At 35.4% G+C, this 18,431-nt stretch overlaps 2 protein-coding genes across 3 annotated transcripts; both read right to left on the reverse strand.

Moving 5' to 3' along the window:
* Nucleotides 1-1,200: 1,200 nt before the first annotated feature.
* On the reverse strand, nucleotides 1,201-11,535 carry LOC120628799. Of its 2 annotated transcripts, none has more exons than XM_039897419.1 (15): nucleotides 11,397-11,535; nucleotides 10,557-10,698; nucleotides 9,544-9,834; nucleotides 8,841-8,963; nucleotides 8,626-8,771; nucleotides 8,440-8,472; nucleotides 8,257-8,344; nucleotides 7,763-7,915; nucleotides 6,384-6,534; nucleotides 4,873-5,089; nucleotides 4,687-4,746; nucleotides 3,405-3,531; nucleotides 2,658-2,797; nucleotides 1,980-2,095; nucleotides 1,201-1,435 (listed from the first exon to the last, which is right to left on the reverse strand). In XM_039897419.1, the coding sequence occupies exons 1-15, from the start codon at nucleotides 11,442-11,444 to the stop codon at nucleotides 1,327-1,329; spliced, it is 1,944 nt and encodes a 647-aa protein (XP_039753353.1). In that variant the 5' UTR covers nucleotides 11,445-11,535; the 3' UTR covers nucleotides 1,201-1,326. The 2 variants fall into 2 exon arrangements, with proteins under 2 accessions (XP_039753353.1, XP_039753354.1); XM_039897420.1 differs by having other exon boundaries at nucleotides 11,385-11,432.
* A 5,388-nt stretch (nucleotides 11,536-16,923) lies between these two features.
* LOC120629026 (putative tRNA (cytidine(32)/guanosine(34)-2'-O)-methyltransferase) lies at nucleotides 16,924-17,962 on the reverse strand. The gene has a single exon (XM_039897760.1). It carries the CDS (start codon nucleotides 17,815-17,817, stop codon nucleotides 16,939-16,941), a length of 879 nt encoding a protein of 292 aa, XP_039753694.1. The 5' UTR covers nucleotides 17,818-17,962; the 3' UTR covers nucleotides 16,924-16,938.
* Nucleotides 17,963-18,431: the final 469 nt, after the last annotated feature.

Below are 18,431 nucleotides of genomic sequence, written 5' to 3' on the forward strand. Positions count from 1 at the left end.
AACGATTTACCCATTCATGCATGCTTTTGATTTAATTAAGCCATGACCTATACTGTCAACTGTCAAAACAATTAATTTGGTCCTCGGGAACTATTTGTCAAATAAATTTTCCGCGATTAAAAAAGATAAATGGAATGTAGTTATCACCATGCGCACATTTTTATGTAAGTTACGCATCAAAAATGTCGCCATCTATGGGCCTCATCATCATACTATTACCGGCCACACACAAGGGTCTACTCTGAGACCACACACAAGGGTCTCTACGGCCGTAGTTTCATCACGCTGGCCAAGTGCAGATTGGTAGACTTCAAACGCCGTTGGGAGCATTATGGAGAACTGTGAGGCGTGCGAACCTGAGGTTTCCTCATGCAGTTTTCCTTCACCGTTTAAAGCAAGTGTGAAAATGACTCCGAAAAATCAGTAGTGCGTGCCGAGGCTGGAACTCCGATGGAAAGCAGATGTTTTTTTGATGGTAAAACATCTGCTTTCCATCGAAGCCCATAGAAGCGGGTGCTTCTATGGGCCTTCTAATAGAAAAATGATTGACTTTGACTGTGAATCTATAAAGAAATACATCAACAATTTACTCAAACGTCGATCACAATACCCGAAATTTCATAATCATCATGAGCTTATTAATGTAAAGCATCGACCCACCACGCTACTCCAATGTGGCTTGGTGGGCTTTAACGATTATAATCATATGTTGGTGATAATGCCGGGAGTGACATCATTAGGTACATGCTATCCGAAGCACTAGTGTAGTTTTATTATGATATGACATATGACAATAATTCCTAGAAGAGATTTATCCCTTTTGAGTTACCCACTCAACTTACATCTAAGTACACACATTTGATAATAATATAAATTACAGTCACGGGCAATGAAACATGAAAAATATTAGAACCTTTAGTACAAGATATTCTCCCAAACGACGAGTCGTTTTCGACTATTGAAATACTTGATAATCAACGTTAAATGGATCTTATGAATATTTCATTAAAGCTCAAATTTGCCAGCAGTCTTTCAGCTAAGACTTTCACGTAACATTTGTAAAATAAACATCAGAACTACGGAATTTCAGACGCCTACAGTAAAGCACATTTTATTTTAACGAGAAATTTTTTTCACTTTGGGAAACGACTCCTCCATTGCTAACAAATCTTGTAATGAGGCTACTGTTAACGGAATAAATATTTGTTCAAAAATTATTCTTTCTAATATGATTAACATTTTAGCATACAATATAAAGGCATATAGGTTAATGTTACAACCACATGTTGTAAACCACTTACTTTAGACATAAAATTGAACAACACTTTATAACGGACACGTTTTTGCTCCATGTTTCGGGGTAAGCTCAGAGCTATATGGATTTATGAGGAACGTATCCTTCATTCGTCCAGGCATGTAGGTGAAGAAAACATTTCTGGAAAAGATAAAAACGTAAAACTTTATGCAGTCAGTTTCTATAGGAATTTTCCTCAACTATTATCGGTAAAAATAATAATGCAACACAGGTGTATAATTAAATCATTGATTTTTGTTTTAATCGCTACATAGACCGACCAGAACAACGCGCTAGCTCACTTTTAGGAGTCTCAAAAAGTTTGGAGACTACTGTACCTACCTTCGTGCCAAATTTCAAGTTTATAGGATATTTTAATATAATCAGTCAGTGAGTCGTACTTTTAGCGTAAAAATATGCTTGAAAAGGCTATAAGTACTATGCATTTCTAGTCAAATGCAATAAAATTGGTTTTAAAAAAAAATGCACTGACAGAGTATACAGAAACATTACAAGATTCAAAACTAACTTCTTTGAAAGTCAGTTGAGCAATCCTCATAAGTAAGTTTGGGTTTACAGTATTAATCCTTACCGATTTTTACCTTTTTACTTACTTGGTCAATGAAGGTACAATAAATAGCACCGAAACTGTAGCAGTTCTAGAATTTACATCAAATTAACTTACAAAAATGATTCAGGATTACGATATGAGTCATATTTTGTCGTCGGCCACCATAATCTAGTCTGTCTTACTTGATTTATACTGTTTCTCGAAACGAAATCGTTTAATAGTATTTCGAACTGAAAACATTGTTTATTAGATCATTTTTTGTAAAATCCGATAGTGAGGTTAGTTAGTTGTTCATTAGATATTAAAGCAAATACACAGGGACTTCATCATGTCAACCCATTACCGGGCCACTACAAGGCACGAGTCTCCTCACACAATGAGATTACCAGGGTCGAAGGCCCACCAAACAAATATACTAACTACGATAATATATACTTATAGGTGTTTGCGCCAAAACGGAGTTTGTTTTCCCGATGTCCTTTCACCCTTCTAACGCATATAGGACCCAGTGGAAAATTTTATTCGCTACGCATCGTACATCCATTTGAAACATTACAGCGTTGCGAGCGCAAACCAATCGCAACCTGCGCGTGCGCATACTGTGACGGTGTGGAGGATTTTATGAGTACCTTTCTATCCTACGTATTCCAATGGTGAAACTACATTTAATACTATGTCTCATAGCTCTTTGGTTTATAAGCCCAAACGCACCTCAACCTCACTAGGTAGGTACCTACTGCTATACTACTAGTTTAAGTATCTGGATTAAAATGGTACCTAGTTGGTACTTACCAATTTTTGCCCCATATGTCTATGGGACCAGTTAATATGTTTTAGCTGTTTGAGTGTGAATGGTATTCTGTATGCTCGTGATCTAAAATCAACATGTTTGAGGTCTAACCATCTACGGTGACTCTGGTACAATAATTTTTCTGGAAGAAAGGTTTGTATATTACAGATAACTTTGCGAACTATTTTAGTGTCGAGTAAGATTCTCTTTTAAATAAGAAATAAGTCAGATTGCTTTCAGCAGGTTAAGCCATTTCAAATATCGAAAAGGCTAGTTGAAAAGGTTAAGCCATTTTAAATATCTAAGAGGCTAGTCGAAAAGTTGGTATAACGCCGATGTGATATAATATTATCCATGTTAGTACCTATATCTATGTGATCAAGTCAGAAATGAGGAGATCCGTGCAACACCATCCGTACCAGAGCTACTGACATAGCTCAACTACTTAGTCGCGAAGCTGAAGTGGCAATGGGCGGGGCACATTGCTCGGAGAAGCGATGGACGCTAGCTAGGATGACGGTCCTTCACAGAAGGGTTGATCAAGGAGGGGGGCAGATGACCTCGACCCCTGGAAATACGCGGCCTAGGACCATGGGCTTTAGAACTCGGTACGAAAGCAATTCCTAGTTTTGGACGACAAACGGTCGATTTGATAGTGATGATGGTATTACATTCATGACAATTAAAAAGTTTAGTTCTACATTTTTTTCCAGGATACGACACTTTTAGAGAAATGACCTAAATCTTACTAGTATCTTCCGGTGTTAGTTTTCCCTTAATTCGTTTTCTGACCCATTCTTGAAAATTCGCCAAAAGATTAGCTTTCGGCAAATGGGGTATTAGAAGAGGCGTATCAGATAACTCAGCCAAAAATGCCTGCAAGCAGTAATAAACTAATGTTTTATTTAGTTACTTTAGTATTTTTAAATGAATGAATTAATGAAGAATGAATACACATATATCGTAGGACATGCCACAGACATGAATGCAAATACAAAAAAGCAAGGAAGAAGGTACAATGGGCGACCTTGGCGCTATATAGCAATCGCTTCCAGGCAACCAGCTTTAAAAGAAAATGCTTTAGATGCATGGTAGGTAGTACCTAAAATATATATGTATATTATATAACAGTCAGACAATTATATATACTCTTAGTAATCTTAAAAATTCATAAAAAACTACACTTTGATCCAATAACTTTAAATAAAAGGACAAATAGTCGCATTGTCTCTACAGTTAACACAAAAACAGCCTTTGCCTCTAGGCAACTAAAGAAACAATCTTGTCTGCTGTATAATAGAATAAATAGAGTTTTGAATATTTATCCACTGAAACTACATGACTGTAAAAAAACAGTAACAAATTGGATAAAGTCATTAACGTACGATGAGACAGAATCTCTCTTCCTGATTCTAAAGTAAAAGCACACATAAACACACACACACACACACTCAAACACTTACACACACACACTCACAAATTTGCATGCTTGCATGATTTTTTGTTTAGATTTTGAAAAATTCTAAACAAAAAAAAAAAAAATATAAAATTATAAAATGTATTAAATTGGTTAAGTCATGTTATTAGTATATGTGTAAACTTTATATGGGAAAGAGCGAGACCTCCAAATACAGGTTTTTTCCAAACTTAAATGGAGGTCTTAGCCTATTGTTTTGTAATGAAATTTAGATAACAAATAAATAATTTTTCATTTTTTTTTTTTCATTTTCATATACACTCAAAAGTATGATTAAGAAAATAAATAAAAGAAAAACAAAATTATAAATCAACAATTTAATACAGGTAGATATATATAGTCATCAGTGGCGTGCACAGGAATTTGGAGCAGGATAAGCAAAAAGCAGTAAAATGGCATAGTATCAAAATCCTCCTCTGTTGCCAGTTATATGAAAATTTTAGAGTAGGCAGCACTAATGTGCGTGTTTGAAGCGCACGCCACTGCTATTCATTTAATACATAAATAGATAAAACCCTCAACATACAAAATACGAGTTTCTAAAAGTTATTTACCGCGAGCAAATCTTTCAATTTTAGTCCGGATGGCGATATGGTTGGCATTGAAGGCTGGGGCTGTAACAATGGATTATAACATTGATTGCACACTGCTCTTCGTATAATGAACTTTCAACGGAAATAAATAGCATTACTTTTGAATAATCATTAGCTACCACATTGGTACATAAGGTCAAAGCTTACCGTAGGTTCAGTAGACATTAAACATTCTTTAACTGTATCCTTAACGAAGTCCTCCAAGGGATCTAACTGAAATATTTTTGCGTTATCAATCCAAAAGGGGCCGTGTCTGTTCGGTGGATAGAAATATTTTTCTTTTGGTTTCCCTTCGTTGTACAAATCATAGAGATGGCCACATTTGCATCTTGATTGTTTTAGAAATTCCATTACTGTACTTTCCCTGTAATATATTGAATATAAATAAATAAATATCCTACGACAATATCGCCATGTAGCCCCAAAGTGTAGCTTGTGTTCTGGGTACTAAGATGACTGATGAATATTTTTATGAATAACATACATAAATACTTAGAATATACATATAAACACCCAGAAATTGAAAAACATTCATGTTCATCACACAAACATTTTCCAATAGTGGGAATCGAACCCACGGCCTTGGGCTCAGAAAGCAGGGTCGCTGCAAGGTCGCTACTTTGTAAGCGTTAAAAGTAAGTATGTATATGTTTAAATTTTGTATAAGTTTAAGTAAGTACTAGTGATGAACTGTTACCTAAACCACTCAGTGACAAATAGATGTTCACCGGGGGCTAGTTATGATTATCTAATAAATAGTTTGAATGTAGGAAATCTAGATAACAATACAAATGTTATTCTATTAATGGGGGACAGTTTAAATATTAAAAAGCATCAGATAAAACGATGCATTGAAGAGTTACTTTTTTTATTAATAAAACTAAATGTAGATTTGTCATGTGTGCCTTACCTTATTGTAGCACACTAAATGCTAGACAAAATTAACATATTTATGATTTAAATCTATTAATTTATAATTTGACATACCGTCATAGCGACGCAATATTTTATTTTGACATAAATAAATGTATATCCTCTTTTGTAATGACTAAAGATGATTTGTATGTGACGAAGAAATGTTAGTAACATATGGCGTCGTTGCTGGCTTACAATTAAAATTTTAATGATACAGTTACAAGTGTAACAAAGTCTATTGACACATTTACAAATTGTACTTCAAGTACCACTATTTCTATTGCGGACACAAGTACTTGCACTAGTACTGTTATAAATTCTAATGATTTAAACTAGATAATAAGACAACAGAGAAGCTCTGTAATATTAACATTGTTGGCTGCCTACAACCTATAAAACGGTTTACTATTAAACTTTACTAGGAAATATATTGTATTATTTAAGGGCGATTGGCACAGTGGGCAGCGACCCTGCCAATCGACTGCTATCTGAATCCGGGGCTGTGGGTTCGATTCCCACAACTGCAAAATGTTTGTGTGATAAACATAAATGTTTTTTAGTGTCTGAGCGTTTGTCTGTATATTATAAGTATTTAATAATTATGTATATAAAACGCTGATCGAAAACATCATCAGGAAACCTCAGGTTGAGACTTCCCCTAATGAAAAACCTTGTTATCACTTCTCATGAGAGGAGACCCTGTACTGGGCCGTACGAGTAAGTATAAAAATATTTGTAGGTACCATTTAGCTAAGCAATCACAAGTCGCATCACATATTTCCTGAACATCTCGTGGAAATTTCCAATAACCAATTGTTGTAGTGACCGCTTCTCCATTGGGCAAAGCCACTCCACCATTAATTGGTATATAGCCAGTTGATAAAACAGCAACGCCTCAAATGTTCACAAAATTTATAGAAATTAATGGATTATATTTTGGTGTAGTGGATAACGTGTTCAACGATTACGATGATTCTATTCCGGGTCTGGGAACACTATTTTTTTTTTTAATAATTATAGAAGGAACGAGAAGGTGGCCCACCTGATGGTAAGTGGGACGACAATAACAATCGCCTATAACAGCAGAAATTAAGCTTATACGGCTTATTCCCGCGAACTCACAAATGTACCTTTGTGCTCACGGGCCAGCCGCGGCAAATTTATAATAGGTAATACCGAGAAAAAAATTGCTTTTAAATAAAAAATATGCTTGCTTAAAGTAAGCATATTTTTTATTCCATTATTCCTGAGAATTGTAGCTTTAGGGTTTGTGAAAGCCGCCTACAGGCATGATGCCGCCATTTTGGCGTTTTATCCGCTGGTCCGGCACAACAGACCAACACTTTGCAGTGTATTAGTACCAGCTCAGTTAGGTTTGCGTAACTAAGTATAATCCTGTGGCTCGGAGAGCACGTTAAACCGTCGGTTACCAGTGAAGAATTTCGGATCCGAAACTTTGTTGCTTACTATGGGCCTCATAAGAAGGCTCAGAGTCACTCAGCGGGGGATGGAGAGAGCTATTTTAGGAGTATCTCTACGTGATCAAATGAGGACATCCGTAGAAGAACTAGAGTTACCGACATAGCATAGAATATGCCAAGCAGACGGATCAATAAACTGCGGATTACAAATGTGATATTATAGTGAATAGATATATTGAACTTACAGTGCAATATACTAGGTTACATAGAATAGGTTAAAAAAACTACCAATTGTCATCTTGGAGATGTCTCTTAAAAAGTTCAAAGTTTGTATTAAACGTAAGCTTATAGAAAAGTCCTATTATAGTATAAAGGACTACGTAAACGATAAAAAAGCTTGGGTGTAAATTATTGCTCTAACCAGGTTGCTCTTCTAATAATTTAAAATGACATTGTGAGATGGTGATAACAAAAAAAACACCCGGCTAAGTTTGTTGTGGGCTTCTTCTTAGACCAGGACGCGGTTGGAACCCTCGTAGCTTTAGTTTTAAGTTTACGAATGTGGTTATCGCCATCATCTCACTACCGTGTGGTTCTTATGTACGCATCAAAAGTGCCACCTGTGGGCCTACTTGAATAAAGATATTTTTGACTTTGACTTTGATAATAGATGCCTCTATAAATGAAATAAAACAAATTACTGTTTAAAAGGTATCGGGGTCGATTTCCTACAAATGAAACTCCACCCACTTGATGTTGAACATGTTTATACGGTGCCTTAAATGTAGGTTTTGCTCTTAATTTCAACATTTTCAGTTTATTCACATAGGCAGCCATTTTTGGGTTCGTATTACCTGAAATAAAGTAATTGCTTTACCTGAAAAACATACTTACGTATAAAGCATAGTCTGTTATATTACCGAAAACTACCTACTAAACGTATTTTAATTAAGTTATTACACGTAATATACAGAAGTTCTTTATCAAATTTTCCCATGCTGGAATGTATCGTTTGACTTGAGTAGGTATTCACGTAGTAGAAGGGGTCTTGGTTTTATAATAACGAACAATTTAAAATGCATATTTTTTATTGACCTCTAGTCATATTGCGAGCAATTAAAAAAAACATTTCATTACATAGTAGCTGTGTAAGTAGCAACTTTTTAAGACTACCCACAAATATGAAAATACTAACGGAGTGTGCTAGGGGGTTCCCAAAATTTGTAATTACATACACGTTCGACCTGCAGTTCTTTTTTGTTTCTTTCCTTACGTTTGGCGAGCTGTAATGGAGTAATTAAAAAAATAATTAAGTATTGATTAAATGAATGCTCGCATTTTTACTTCAAGAATAACTTGGGTATAATTATCTACTTACAAATGCAAGGTCCTTACACAGTCTCTCGTAGCTCTGGAAAAAAAATTATTATTACCTACAATTTATTTATTGGAAATGCATAGTTTTTTCTATAGTATAAAATAAAACTTCTTTTATTTTAAGTACCTCCTAGTACCTACCTTGTACCTACTTGATATTCAGCAAAAAAAACATTGAAATGGGTACCTCAGTACTGCGAAGTTTTACTTTATATCCGAGAGGCAGAGGCTTTTCAGGCTGTTTCTTCTTGGAATGATTGCTGTAGCATGGTATATAACATTTTTGTAAGTATTCACCATAACGAGTATTTGGTTGAGTATTTTTTCGATGTTCTACAATATAATTACTTATTAAAAATAAAAAATAATAGCAAGTAATCAAGACAGGTAAAAGTGATTTACTTTTCTCGTGAACTGAGCTCGGTGGACGTGATGTATGCGTTAAATTTTCAAGTTCTGCAATACATTCAGATAAATCCACGAATACTAAACACGACATTAATATCATTGAGTTCATATCGTATTCTGAAAAAATAAAAATGTATATGGACGTAACTATCTTACTTCAGCGAGACACGCAAAGATTAGGGCGACAAAGGGCTATCCATACTATTAAGAATTTATCTGGGCGAGCGGCGAGTAACGGGGTAAAGATATTCAGATTCATTTACAGATTTTGAATACAAAAACCTGCGAGCGTTCATTACTTTATCATCGTCATAAAGTAACACTCAAATTAAATAGTTTCCAAGCATATGTTTAAAATCGCTTATCATAAAGAGAAATAGGGAAAAACTGACTAACTACTCCATGGATTTTAATCGGTTCCCGACACTATAACGGAACGCTTAATCGATTGGCAGCTCGTGTTTGTCGGTAAACTCTTACCAAACCAGACCAGAAGGGCGCTTCGTAAAGTGGTAGTTTTTGAACCTATTATACACGTGCATTGCCACCCTACCAGACAGCTTTAATCGCTTGGCGTTACAACTGCCAATAGGATATTGGTAATAAGACTAAGAAGAATCCTAAATGAAAACCTGATTTTCATCACTATAATTAGGTACTCAGCAGCCGTTCAGGAAAAATATAGCATAGGTTTTACCAGCGCGCAGTTCACTTGGAGGTTTATTATAGTATGCCGTGTAAAGATTCCATATGAACACGCCAGGATCTTCAACAGACTCGTTCATAGCGTCCATTAGTATTTTCTTAGAGATTCTTAACGTGACTCCCAGATCAGACAAGGATTTGCGTATTCTGGTGGGTAAATCTTCTAGCAAGTCTTGGTGAATATTTGCTTTAAGATCGCTGAGAACTTCTCTCTGGATGCTGGATAGCTCATAATACCAGGGTGGCCCAACTTCCCGATTTAATCTTTTTAATTTTCGTTTTTCTTTATTAGAAAAAAGAACATTTTTTAACGCTTAATGTTTCCATATGTATGCATTCTGTATAAATATCACTTTTGTTTCGTAACTACACGCCTATGTACCTATCTAATGCATTGCTTTGCTGGAGTAACAATAACCGATAAAAGGTGTAAATAGTAGCAGAAATGTTATCTGAGTGGTTATAAGAAAATCAACCAAAATGAATAACTTATATTTCAAACGGACCTACTCAAAAACTTTTGTACGAATTACCGATCTCGTTTAAGAGATAACTGATAAGTTTGTTAGAGGTATCTAAGAGGAAGTTTTATTACTCCTAAACAGCCAATCTCATCTGACCATTGTACACTCTTACAGCAGACCGATAGTATTCTTTAACATTTGGCTGGTCTGTTGCTTATGCCATGATAAAATATGACGTTAGATCCTAGTACCTTATTGCACTGCTAATTAGTCTAAAAGTGTTATCCATGATAAAGAATACGGCGCAGCGTGGCAGAAGATGTTACAAAACTCCCACACTCTCAGCATTCCCAGACCCAGTGGACCCAATTGAAACAACATCGTAAACTGGAAATGCATCAAAGAAAGCTGTGATCGTCCAGCAGTTAAAGACAGCGCAACTAACAGATTAAAGAATTATCTATCGGTAGATATCTATCTATGAACAATGGATTTAAGGAATGTAAGACTGTAAAAGTAAAAGAGCACTACAGAAACTTACGCTCACAAAAATAATAATATTTTAAATCTTTCAAAAACCGAAGCCAGTCACCGACTTTCTCATTGTACGGCTTCTTCTCAATATTTTCTCTCATTTCTCTTTCTAAGTAAACCCATACTGGCTCTTTAGGGTCATAGATTTTCTGCAAACGTCAAACATTTATTGAACGTAAACAAGTTACAGTGCGTTCTGAAAAGAGGGTCTCTTTTCCCTATCTTCACAATTTGAGATACCTAACCCAGAAGGGATTTTATTGGGAATCGTTTACAGGCTCACTGCCCGATTTCTCTACCTGAAAGTCAGGTGATAAACAAATAAGATGTTCCATATAGATACGTAATGTCATACAATGTTATTAAATGGGTAATGTGCATTCCAAGTAAATTCCAAGTTTAGGGATTAGCTAGTTCGACAATCTACTACGGGCCGCGACGCGACGTCCAATAATCATAAGCCATTGAATTGTTTCCCTTTTTTCTTTCTCATTACAAACCCGGAGTCAACTCGCCGTACCTTTGGAGCAAAGTGGTTTGCTTTAAACCCCCCTATCTGATGAGTAAGAAGAGAGCTAATAGAAGTTGACGATGAAGTTTACCAAACCCTTATACCTATATAAAAACAATAACCACTGCAAGACACTTGAAGTACCTCTTTGTTGCCCTTATCCTTTAAATTGGCTAGTTTTTTCTAGTCAGTCGGCGCTATTGATGTTGGCATTTAGCAGGACCTTGCTACTCCTCAGGCGTATTGTAATATGATTGAAATCGAATGCGTTCGACATGCGTAGGCAAGTATAGTATGAAGTCGAAGGTACCTACATATACCTACCTAGGTACTTACTTTTTTGTTTAGGAATTGTTGTATAGTCGGTAACTTATAGTTTCCCATTTTAAAATAAGTTACTAGAAATTTATATTTTAACCACAAACTTATTACGCAAGAATTTCAATGAATTTATCAGCAGACTTAAAAATTTTGACAATGAATGCCCAAAGATAAATGTCGATAATTTTTTTTAAAACCTGAGTTTCTTTGTGGTTTCTTCAAAGTAACCAACCAGTAACATTAAAAGTTAATGAACAAAGAGTATAAAACGCAATGGTAGGTAGGCATTATATATTACTAGCTGTTGCCCGCGACTTCGTCTGCGTTTGATTTTGTTTTAGTTAGTTGAAGTTCTAAAAAATTTAAGAATACGAATTCTTATAAAAAAAAACTGTTAGTAAATAGTTTAAAAAAAAAAATCCATTCACATAGTAACAATATCTTAAGAAAAAAGCGCGGGAAACTTCGAATTTGGCGGACGTGGTTTTTAGATTTTAATTTTTAATTATTGAAAAAAGTGGATCAGATAAGGAATTTAGTGTTTAAGAGTATTTAGTAAATTGTTTCTAGGTATTTATTTTATTATTTTGTGTTATTATTAGTGTATGTATTAATTATTGAGAGTTGGTAAGTTTTTTTTCTTTATATGGGGGTCGATCCCCCGGACGACCCCGGAGGTCCGGGGCCTGGCCCTGGACCTCCTGTAGGATATAACATAGTCATTGATGATTCGTCAATGGACACTGAGGATGGCTTTGTTCCTGCTTCACAACGTAAACGCACGAAACCGCGAAAAAGGTGTCGTCATTGCAACTGTAAAAAACGAAAGAGTAAGGATGGAAAATTGTATGCCCAAGCATGTCAGTGCGAAGATTCTGACGGAAAAAGTATTCCAATTGTTTTAGATGATATTAAAGATGAGAGCAAAAATATGTTACCTCCTAAAAGCCATGCCCCACCGGTCAATACTGGTGCCAACATGACTCAACCCACTGCCTCGGGTCTCTCACAACCACTACCTAGAAAGTATGTTAGCACAGATTCCGGCCCTTTCACTGTCCACATACAAAGAATCACCTCATCCCCAAATGATCCAATAACTTTGCATCCAATACAGTTTGGCAAAGATTTGAAAAAATATAAAATAAATAATATTGTTAATGGCAGTTTAAAACGCATAGGCAGAAATAGATTGTCGATTGTCCATGGCTTTTTCCAATTATGAGGATGCCAACTTGTTTACTGAGAGCTCATTGATAGTGGGCCTCTCTTACAAAGTTTTCATTCCTAGCTTTACTGTTACACGAGTGGGTATAGTGAAAGGTGTGCCCCAAGACTGGACGGAAGAAGATATCCAGGAAAATATCAATGTTCCTATAGGATGTGGTAAAATCATAAAGGTAAGACGTATTAAAAGAAAAAATGTTACTGATGGTACAGCTTTATTTTCAAATACAAACATGGTTGTATTGACGTTTGATGGTCAAATTTTACCAAAAAGGGTTTACATGTGTTATACAGCACTCCCTGTTGAATTATATATTTTCCCAACCATCCAGTGCTACAGTTGTTGCAAATTTGGCCACACTAAAATTCAATGCAGATCCAAGCCCCGTTGCTTTAAATGTGGGGATGAACACCCCTCAGACACTTGTGCCGTTGTCTCCGATAATGCTCGTTGTCTTCATTGCACAGGTCGCCACTTTACGACTAGTAAGTTGTGTCCAGAATTTTCTAGACAGCAGAAAATCAAAATTTCAATGGCCCAGAGCTGCATATCATATGCAGAGGCGGCTAAAGTCCATCCCCCTTCTACATCAAAGTCTTATGCTGATGTAGCTGCTACCTCTCCACAATCTCAAAATGAAAATCATCCTTCATCAAACTTCAATTCATATGTACCATCAGCACCAAACAGTTCTCATAAAAAAACTGTGTTTGTTCAACGTCGTGTACCTCCAAAACAAACTGGAGGATATGACCGTTCCATGCATCAATCGATTGACAGTGATTACAATAATCCTAATTCTCAGATGCCTGATGGTTATGTCTTAAAACAGAGATCATCAAATACAATCCCACAACAATCCATTGCAGAATTAATTTTAGAACTTATAAAATTACTCTCTAATTCTAGTTTAAATAACACTTCTAATACTATCTCTTCACCGTCCAACGTCGCAAATTCTTTATTGACAGCTCTAAACCAAATCTTTAATTATGGACCACAAAATCCTTCAGTGGAACTGTAGGAGTGCCATAAGCAAAAAAACTGATATTCTTTACTTGCTAAATAAATATAAGCCTATGGCTATGTGTCTCTCTGAGACATGGTTAAAACCAGAGTTCTCTTTCAGGATCTCTGGTTTTGTTACTGTGAGAAATGATAGGCTTGATGGATATGGTGGAGTGGCCATACTCATTGCCAAAGCTTTCTCCTATAAATTTTTTTCACTCCCTCCCCTCAGTGATGGCATTAATGCCATTGCTGTGATTGTAAATAAAATTTGTATTATTTCTGTTTATATTCCTCACCCTTCTTATTCCTTATATAATGAGTTTAGTCATTTACTTACTACTTTACCTAGTCCATTTTTAGTACTTGGGGATTTCAATTGTCAAAATCAGTCATGGGGTAGTACTAGTTCTAATTATTATGGTGAATTGATGGCAGATATTTTAGACTCTCAAAATATATGTATTTTGAACAATGGCACTCCAACTCGACGTACTGGTCCTGGTGAATGCCTTAGTGCTCCTGACCTATCTCTTTGCTCTCCAAGTATGGCGTCTCTGATTTCCTGGAGTGTACTTGATCATTCTTATGGCAGTGATCACTTACCACTTGTTCTTACTTTACCTATCTCTTGCCCTCCTTCTAACCTACAATACAGTTCTAAATTAAAACATAAGCTGCCAGATGACTGGACTACATTTAAACATTATGTTGATTCAAAAATATCTAGCCTTCCTACGGTTAAAGGTGGTAATGAAACAATATGTGCAGATGCATTTAGTAAAATTCTTATTGATGCTGATAACTTTATTCCCACAACGAGGTAATAGACAAGGTAAAATTCCATTTCCCCCTTGGTGGGATCATGAATGCACAATTGCCATTAAGCAACGGAAAGAGGCTGAGAAAAAATATTGTTCCATGATGACTATGGATAATTTTGAAAATTATTCTCAAACAGTTTCTACAACTCGTAAGCTCCTCAAAAAGAAGAAATTTGAGGGTTGGAAACGATTTTGCGAGTCTATGAGAGTGTATAGTGATGCTTCTAAGCATTCACCGGATGGCCCGGTTGGAGTTGGAGTTTTTCATGTTCAATATAATATTGTCCAGAAAATAAAACTTCCACCGGAATCATCAGTATTTACTGGAGAATGCTTTGGTTTGTTCAAATCTGTTGAATATATTCTTCTTGCCAAACTTAAGGAATCTATCATATTTACCGACTCTATGAGTGCTCTGCGAGCTTTATCTAGATTTCCATTTAAGTCTGCCCAGATAAGCCATGTTATTTTAAAAATTAGAAACCTCCTGCTTACTTGTAATGAAAAAGGCTATTCAGTGGTGTTTTCCTGGGTACCAGGTCACACTGGAATTTCTGGAAATGAACGTGCTGACCAGCTTGCCAATGAGGCTATATCATGCGGAGATATTGCCGACTATTGGTAACTATGCCTATGATTTATGTGCACTGCCCAAACATTCCCTTCAGGAATCTTGGAAAATGGCTTGGTCGATTTCTAGCCAGTCAAAGGGTAAATCTTTCGCTAGGATTCAAAACTCTATTCCGTCAAAGCCATGGTTCTCGGGTTTAAAGTTGAGCAGGAGAGTGACATGTATCTAGACGCGTATGCGTTTGGGCCACGTTTGTTCTCCTGTGCAACTGGCGAAATTTGGAATTGTGGATAGTGATTTGTGCGAATGTGGTGAGGTGGGTGACCTGAACCACATATTCTTATCATGCTCAAAATATAACCGGGATTCATTTTACCAGGGTCTTATTAAGTTAAACATCCCACTTCCTACTTCCGTTGACATCCTCTTGTCCATTAATGAACCTTGTATTTATAAACTTTTTTCCTCATTTATCCTATTGTATGATATTAAGTTGTAAATAAGTAGCTAGTTTAAGTATTCCATATTATTAAATTATATTATTATTAAATCCATATTATTATACTATTTAATCCTTTCCTGATCCTATTAATTCTTTTCGAAATTCCGTTTCTTTTTATAAAAAACTTAGTTTTTTTTTTAATGTAAAAATTTCCTCGTTTAAAAAAAAATTTATAAATAAGAACAATACTTGACCACAGAATAAGCAATTGACTATGGTTCAATCGCTCAGCGCGCAGAACCAATAAACCAAAAAGAAGAAGAACAATATCTTAAAACAACTGTCTGATCAGTCTTAGCTCTATCACATACAAATAATAGTAATCGTTGAAGGAAGAATCGAAATCGACTTTTTAGTTGATTCATATGCTGAAGGTTAACGGAGAACATTTTTTATTTAGTCCTAGCTTTTTTTGGCCTTCAGTATTAGTAAGCCTTAAATTAGGGATTCGCTGCTGACCGCTGAGGAGTTCTGTCCTCTATTTCTTAATGTCGGGATGAAAAGTATCCTATATTACTTCTAATACTTTCAAGAATATGTGTACAAAGTTTCATGAGGACCGGTTAAGTAGTTTTTGTGTGAAAGCGTAACCAACAAACATACATTGACATTAATATTATAAATATAGTAGGGATAAGTAGGTACCTATTGTCTCTTGATTACTTACTAACTAACTGGACTTATGAAAAGTCCCCAGGGTCTTCCCTATTGGATTACTGAGAATCTTGATTATTTTGGATTCATTATTTTTTTTTAAAACCAAATTTTTCGATTAGTCAGTTTTATGGACTGTTCTTTTCAATAGAAAAGAATTTGAAAGGAATTAAAATTATATTGGTTTTTGATTTCAACCCGTCAATCACTACTATAAAAAAGAAAGAGTATCCCACTTTTCTTTACTAAAACATATCTCACTTATATTCATATTAACATAAACCATTCAAGGATATAGATATAATCATTAAGCTCAACTGGTGATTCTAACATCACAGAATTACAAAACAACGTTGAAAGTGCTATAGATTTCAAAGTTCACTTAAGCATTTTAGTTATATAAACATTTTTTGTTGGTAAATTTTAGAGAAATACCTAATTCTGACGCATAGATCAGTCTGCAGTGGCAGTTGGAGTTTTTTTTATGGTCAAATAGGTAATATAATTATAATTCTGCCAAAATATTATATTATTCATAGCTTTTGATTCTTCTTACACTAACAGACAGAGGAGAACCTCAGGCTCCGGGTGGGGAACCTTGGCCTATGATGCACACTTGAATGTTTCTGAAACAGTTAGAATCAAACAAGTGTTCATCTAGCCCAAACACTTTAAGGGTGAATTTTACTTTTACTTTATTTATCAACCTTGCAAGAAGCACTACTTGAAACAGAGATTATATAAATTATTAATAATATGGTTTTAAATGTTTATTGTTTATTAATTTGCATACATTTAGTTTTTTCTAATATGTCCTTGTAGGGAGGATCAATAGGGCTTTGTACCGGATCCTTGTACTCGTATGAACTTTGCCCTTCCAATACCAGTGGATATGATGTGTCAGAATCATAAGCACTTAAGTCTCCACAGGCATTAAAGGGTACTATAAACCTGTTTGGTCCAGTAAATTGGTTAAAATCACAATATTTGTGATCTAAAAGTGGATTAACCATAGTAGGTGTATAACCCTCCGGTGGTTTAAAATTCTGACATATTACAAAAGCTTCAATACTTGAATTCCGTGAACTTCTTGGCTTTGATACTGTGACAAATTCAAAAAAAAGTTTGAGTTGCGAATACAGCAGAGTAACATCTTTCCCTCTAAATATTTTAGCTACAAAGACTCCACCTGTCTTCAGAACATGCGTTGTTATGTTCAAAGCTGCAAGAAGAAGTTGTGACTGTACATATTCGTCAATGTCATGAAGTCCTGTGACGTCCGGAGCTCCATCGCATACCACTAGATCAGCTTTCAATCCTTCAAATTCTTTTATAATTTCATTTGCTGTAGATACTTTCGTTATGTCGCCTTGGATTTGTTTCACTCCTGGCAGTGATGCCATAGCTTGCAGATCTACTGCTACTATTTTTACGTCTTCTTCGTTGTCTGTATTTTGTCTTAGCTTCTTTGTCAAAACCTGACTCCAGCTACCTGGTGCAGCACACAGATCCACTGCACGTAGCACCCCATTGAAAATATCATACTCTTCGTTTATTTGTAGTAGTTTAAAAGCACTTCTCGCTCTCCAACCTTCTTCTTTGGCTAGTCTATAGTAAATATCTCTCTTGTCTTTTGAAGTTTTCCCCATATTCAATATTCTTCTTTTTCTTTTGATTTATGGCTTTACGTAGTGCCAAAACATGTATAGAATGATCAATAATCATTAACAAACAATAATTTTATAACACTAACGAGTGCCTAATTAATTGAATCTTTTATTAAACGTCAATCACAGTCACAGACCAGTAAATACTAAACTTTGAGATGTCTCTCAATAAGTTCAAAGTTTATATAAAACATAAGCTTACAGAAAAATCTTATTATAATATTAAGGATTACTTAAACGATAAAAAAGCTTGGGTGTGAATTGCTCTAGCTTCATAGCTAAATAAATTTACTGTGAGATGGTGATAACAAAAAAAAACCTTTGCTATGTTTGTTGCGGGCTCTTCTTAGACCAGGGCGCGTTTGGAACCCTCGTAGCTTTAGGTTTAAGTTGGCGAACGAAGTTATCACCATCCCCTTACAATTATGTAAACATGTATGTATGAACGCTTCATAAGTGCCTGTGATAGGCCTACGTGAATAAAGAAATTTAGAATTTGAATTTGAATTTAATAAAGTCAATATTAATAATATTTGAATCTTTTAAAACGCATCTAACTTAGAAAAGTAACAGGGCCCCGAAAATACCCGAAAGAG

The sequence above is a fragment of the Pararge aegeria genome, chromosome 13 (genome assembly GCF_905163445.1).
Source record: "Pararge aegeria chromosome 13, ilParAegt1.1, whole genome shotgun sequence".
Classification (NCBI taxonomy): domain Eukaryota; kingdom Metazoa; phylum Arthropoda; class Insecta; order Lepidoptera; family Nymphalidae; genus Pararge; species Pararge aegeria.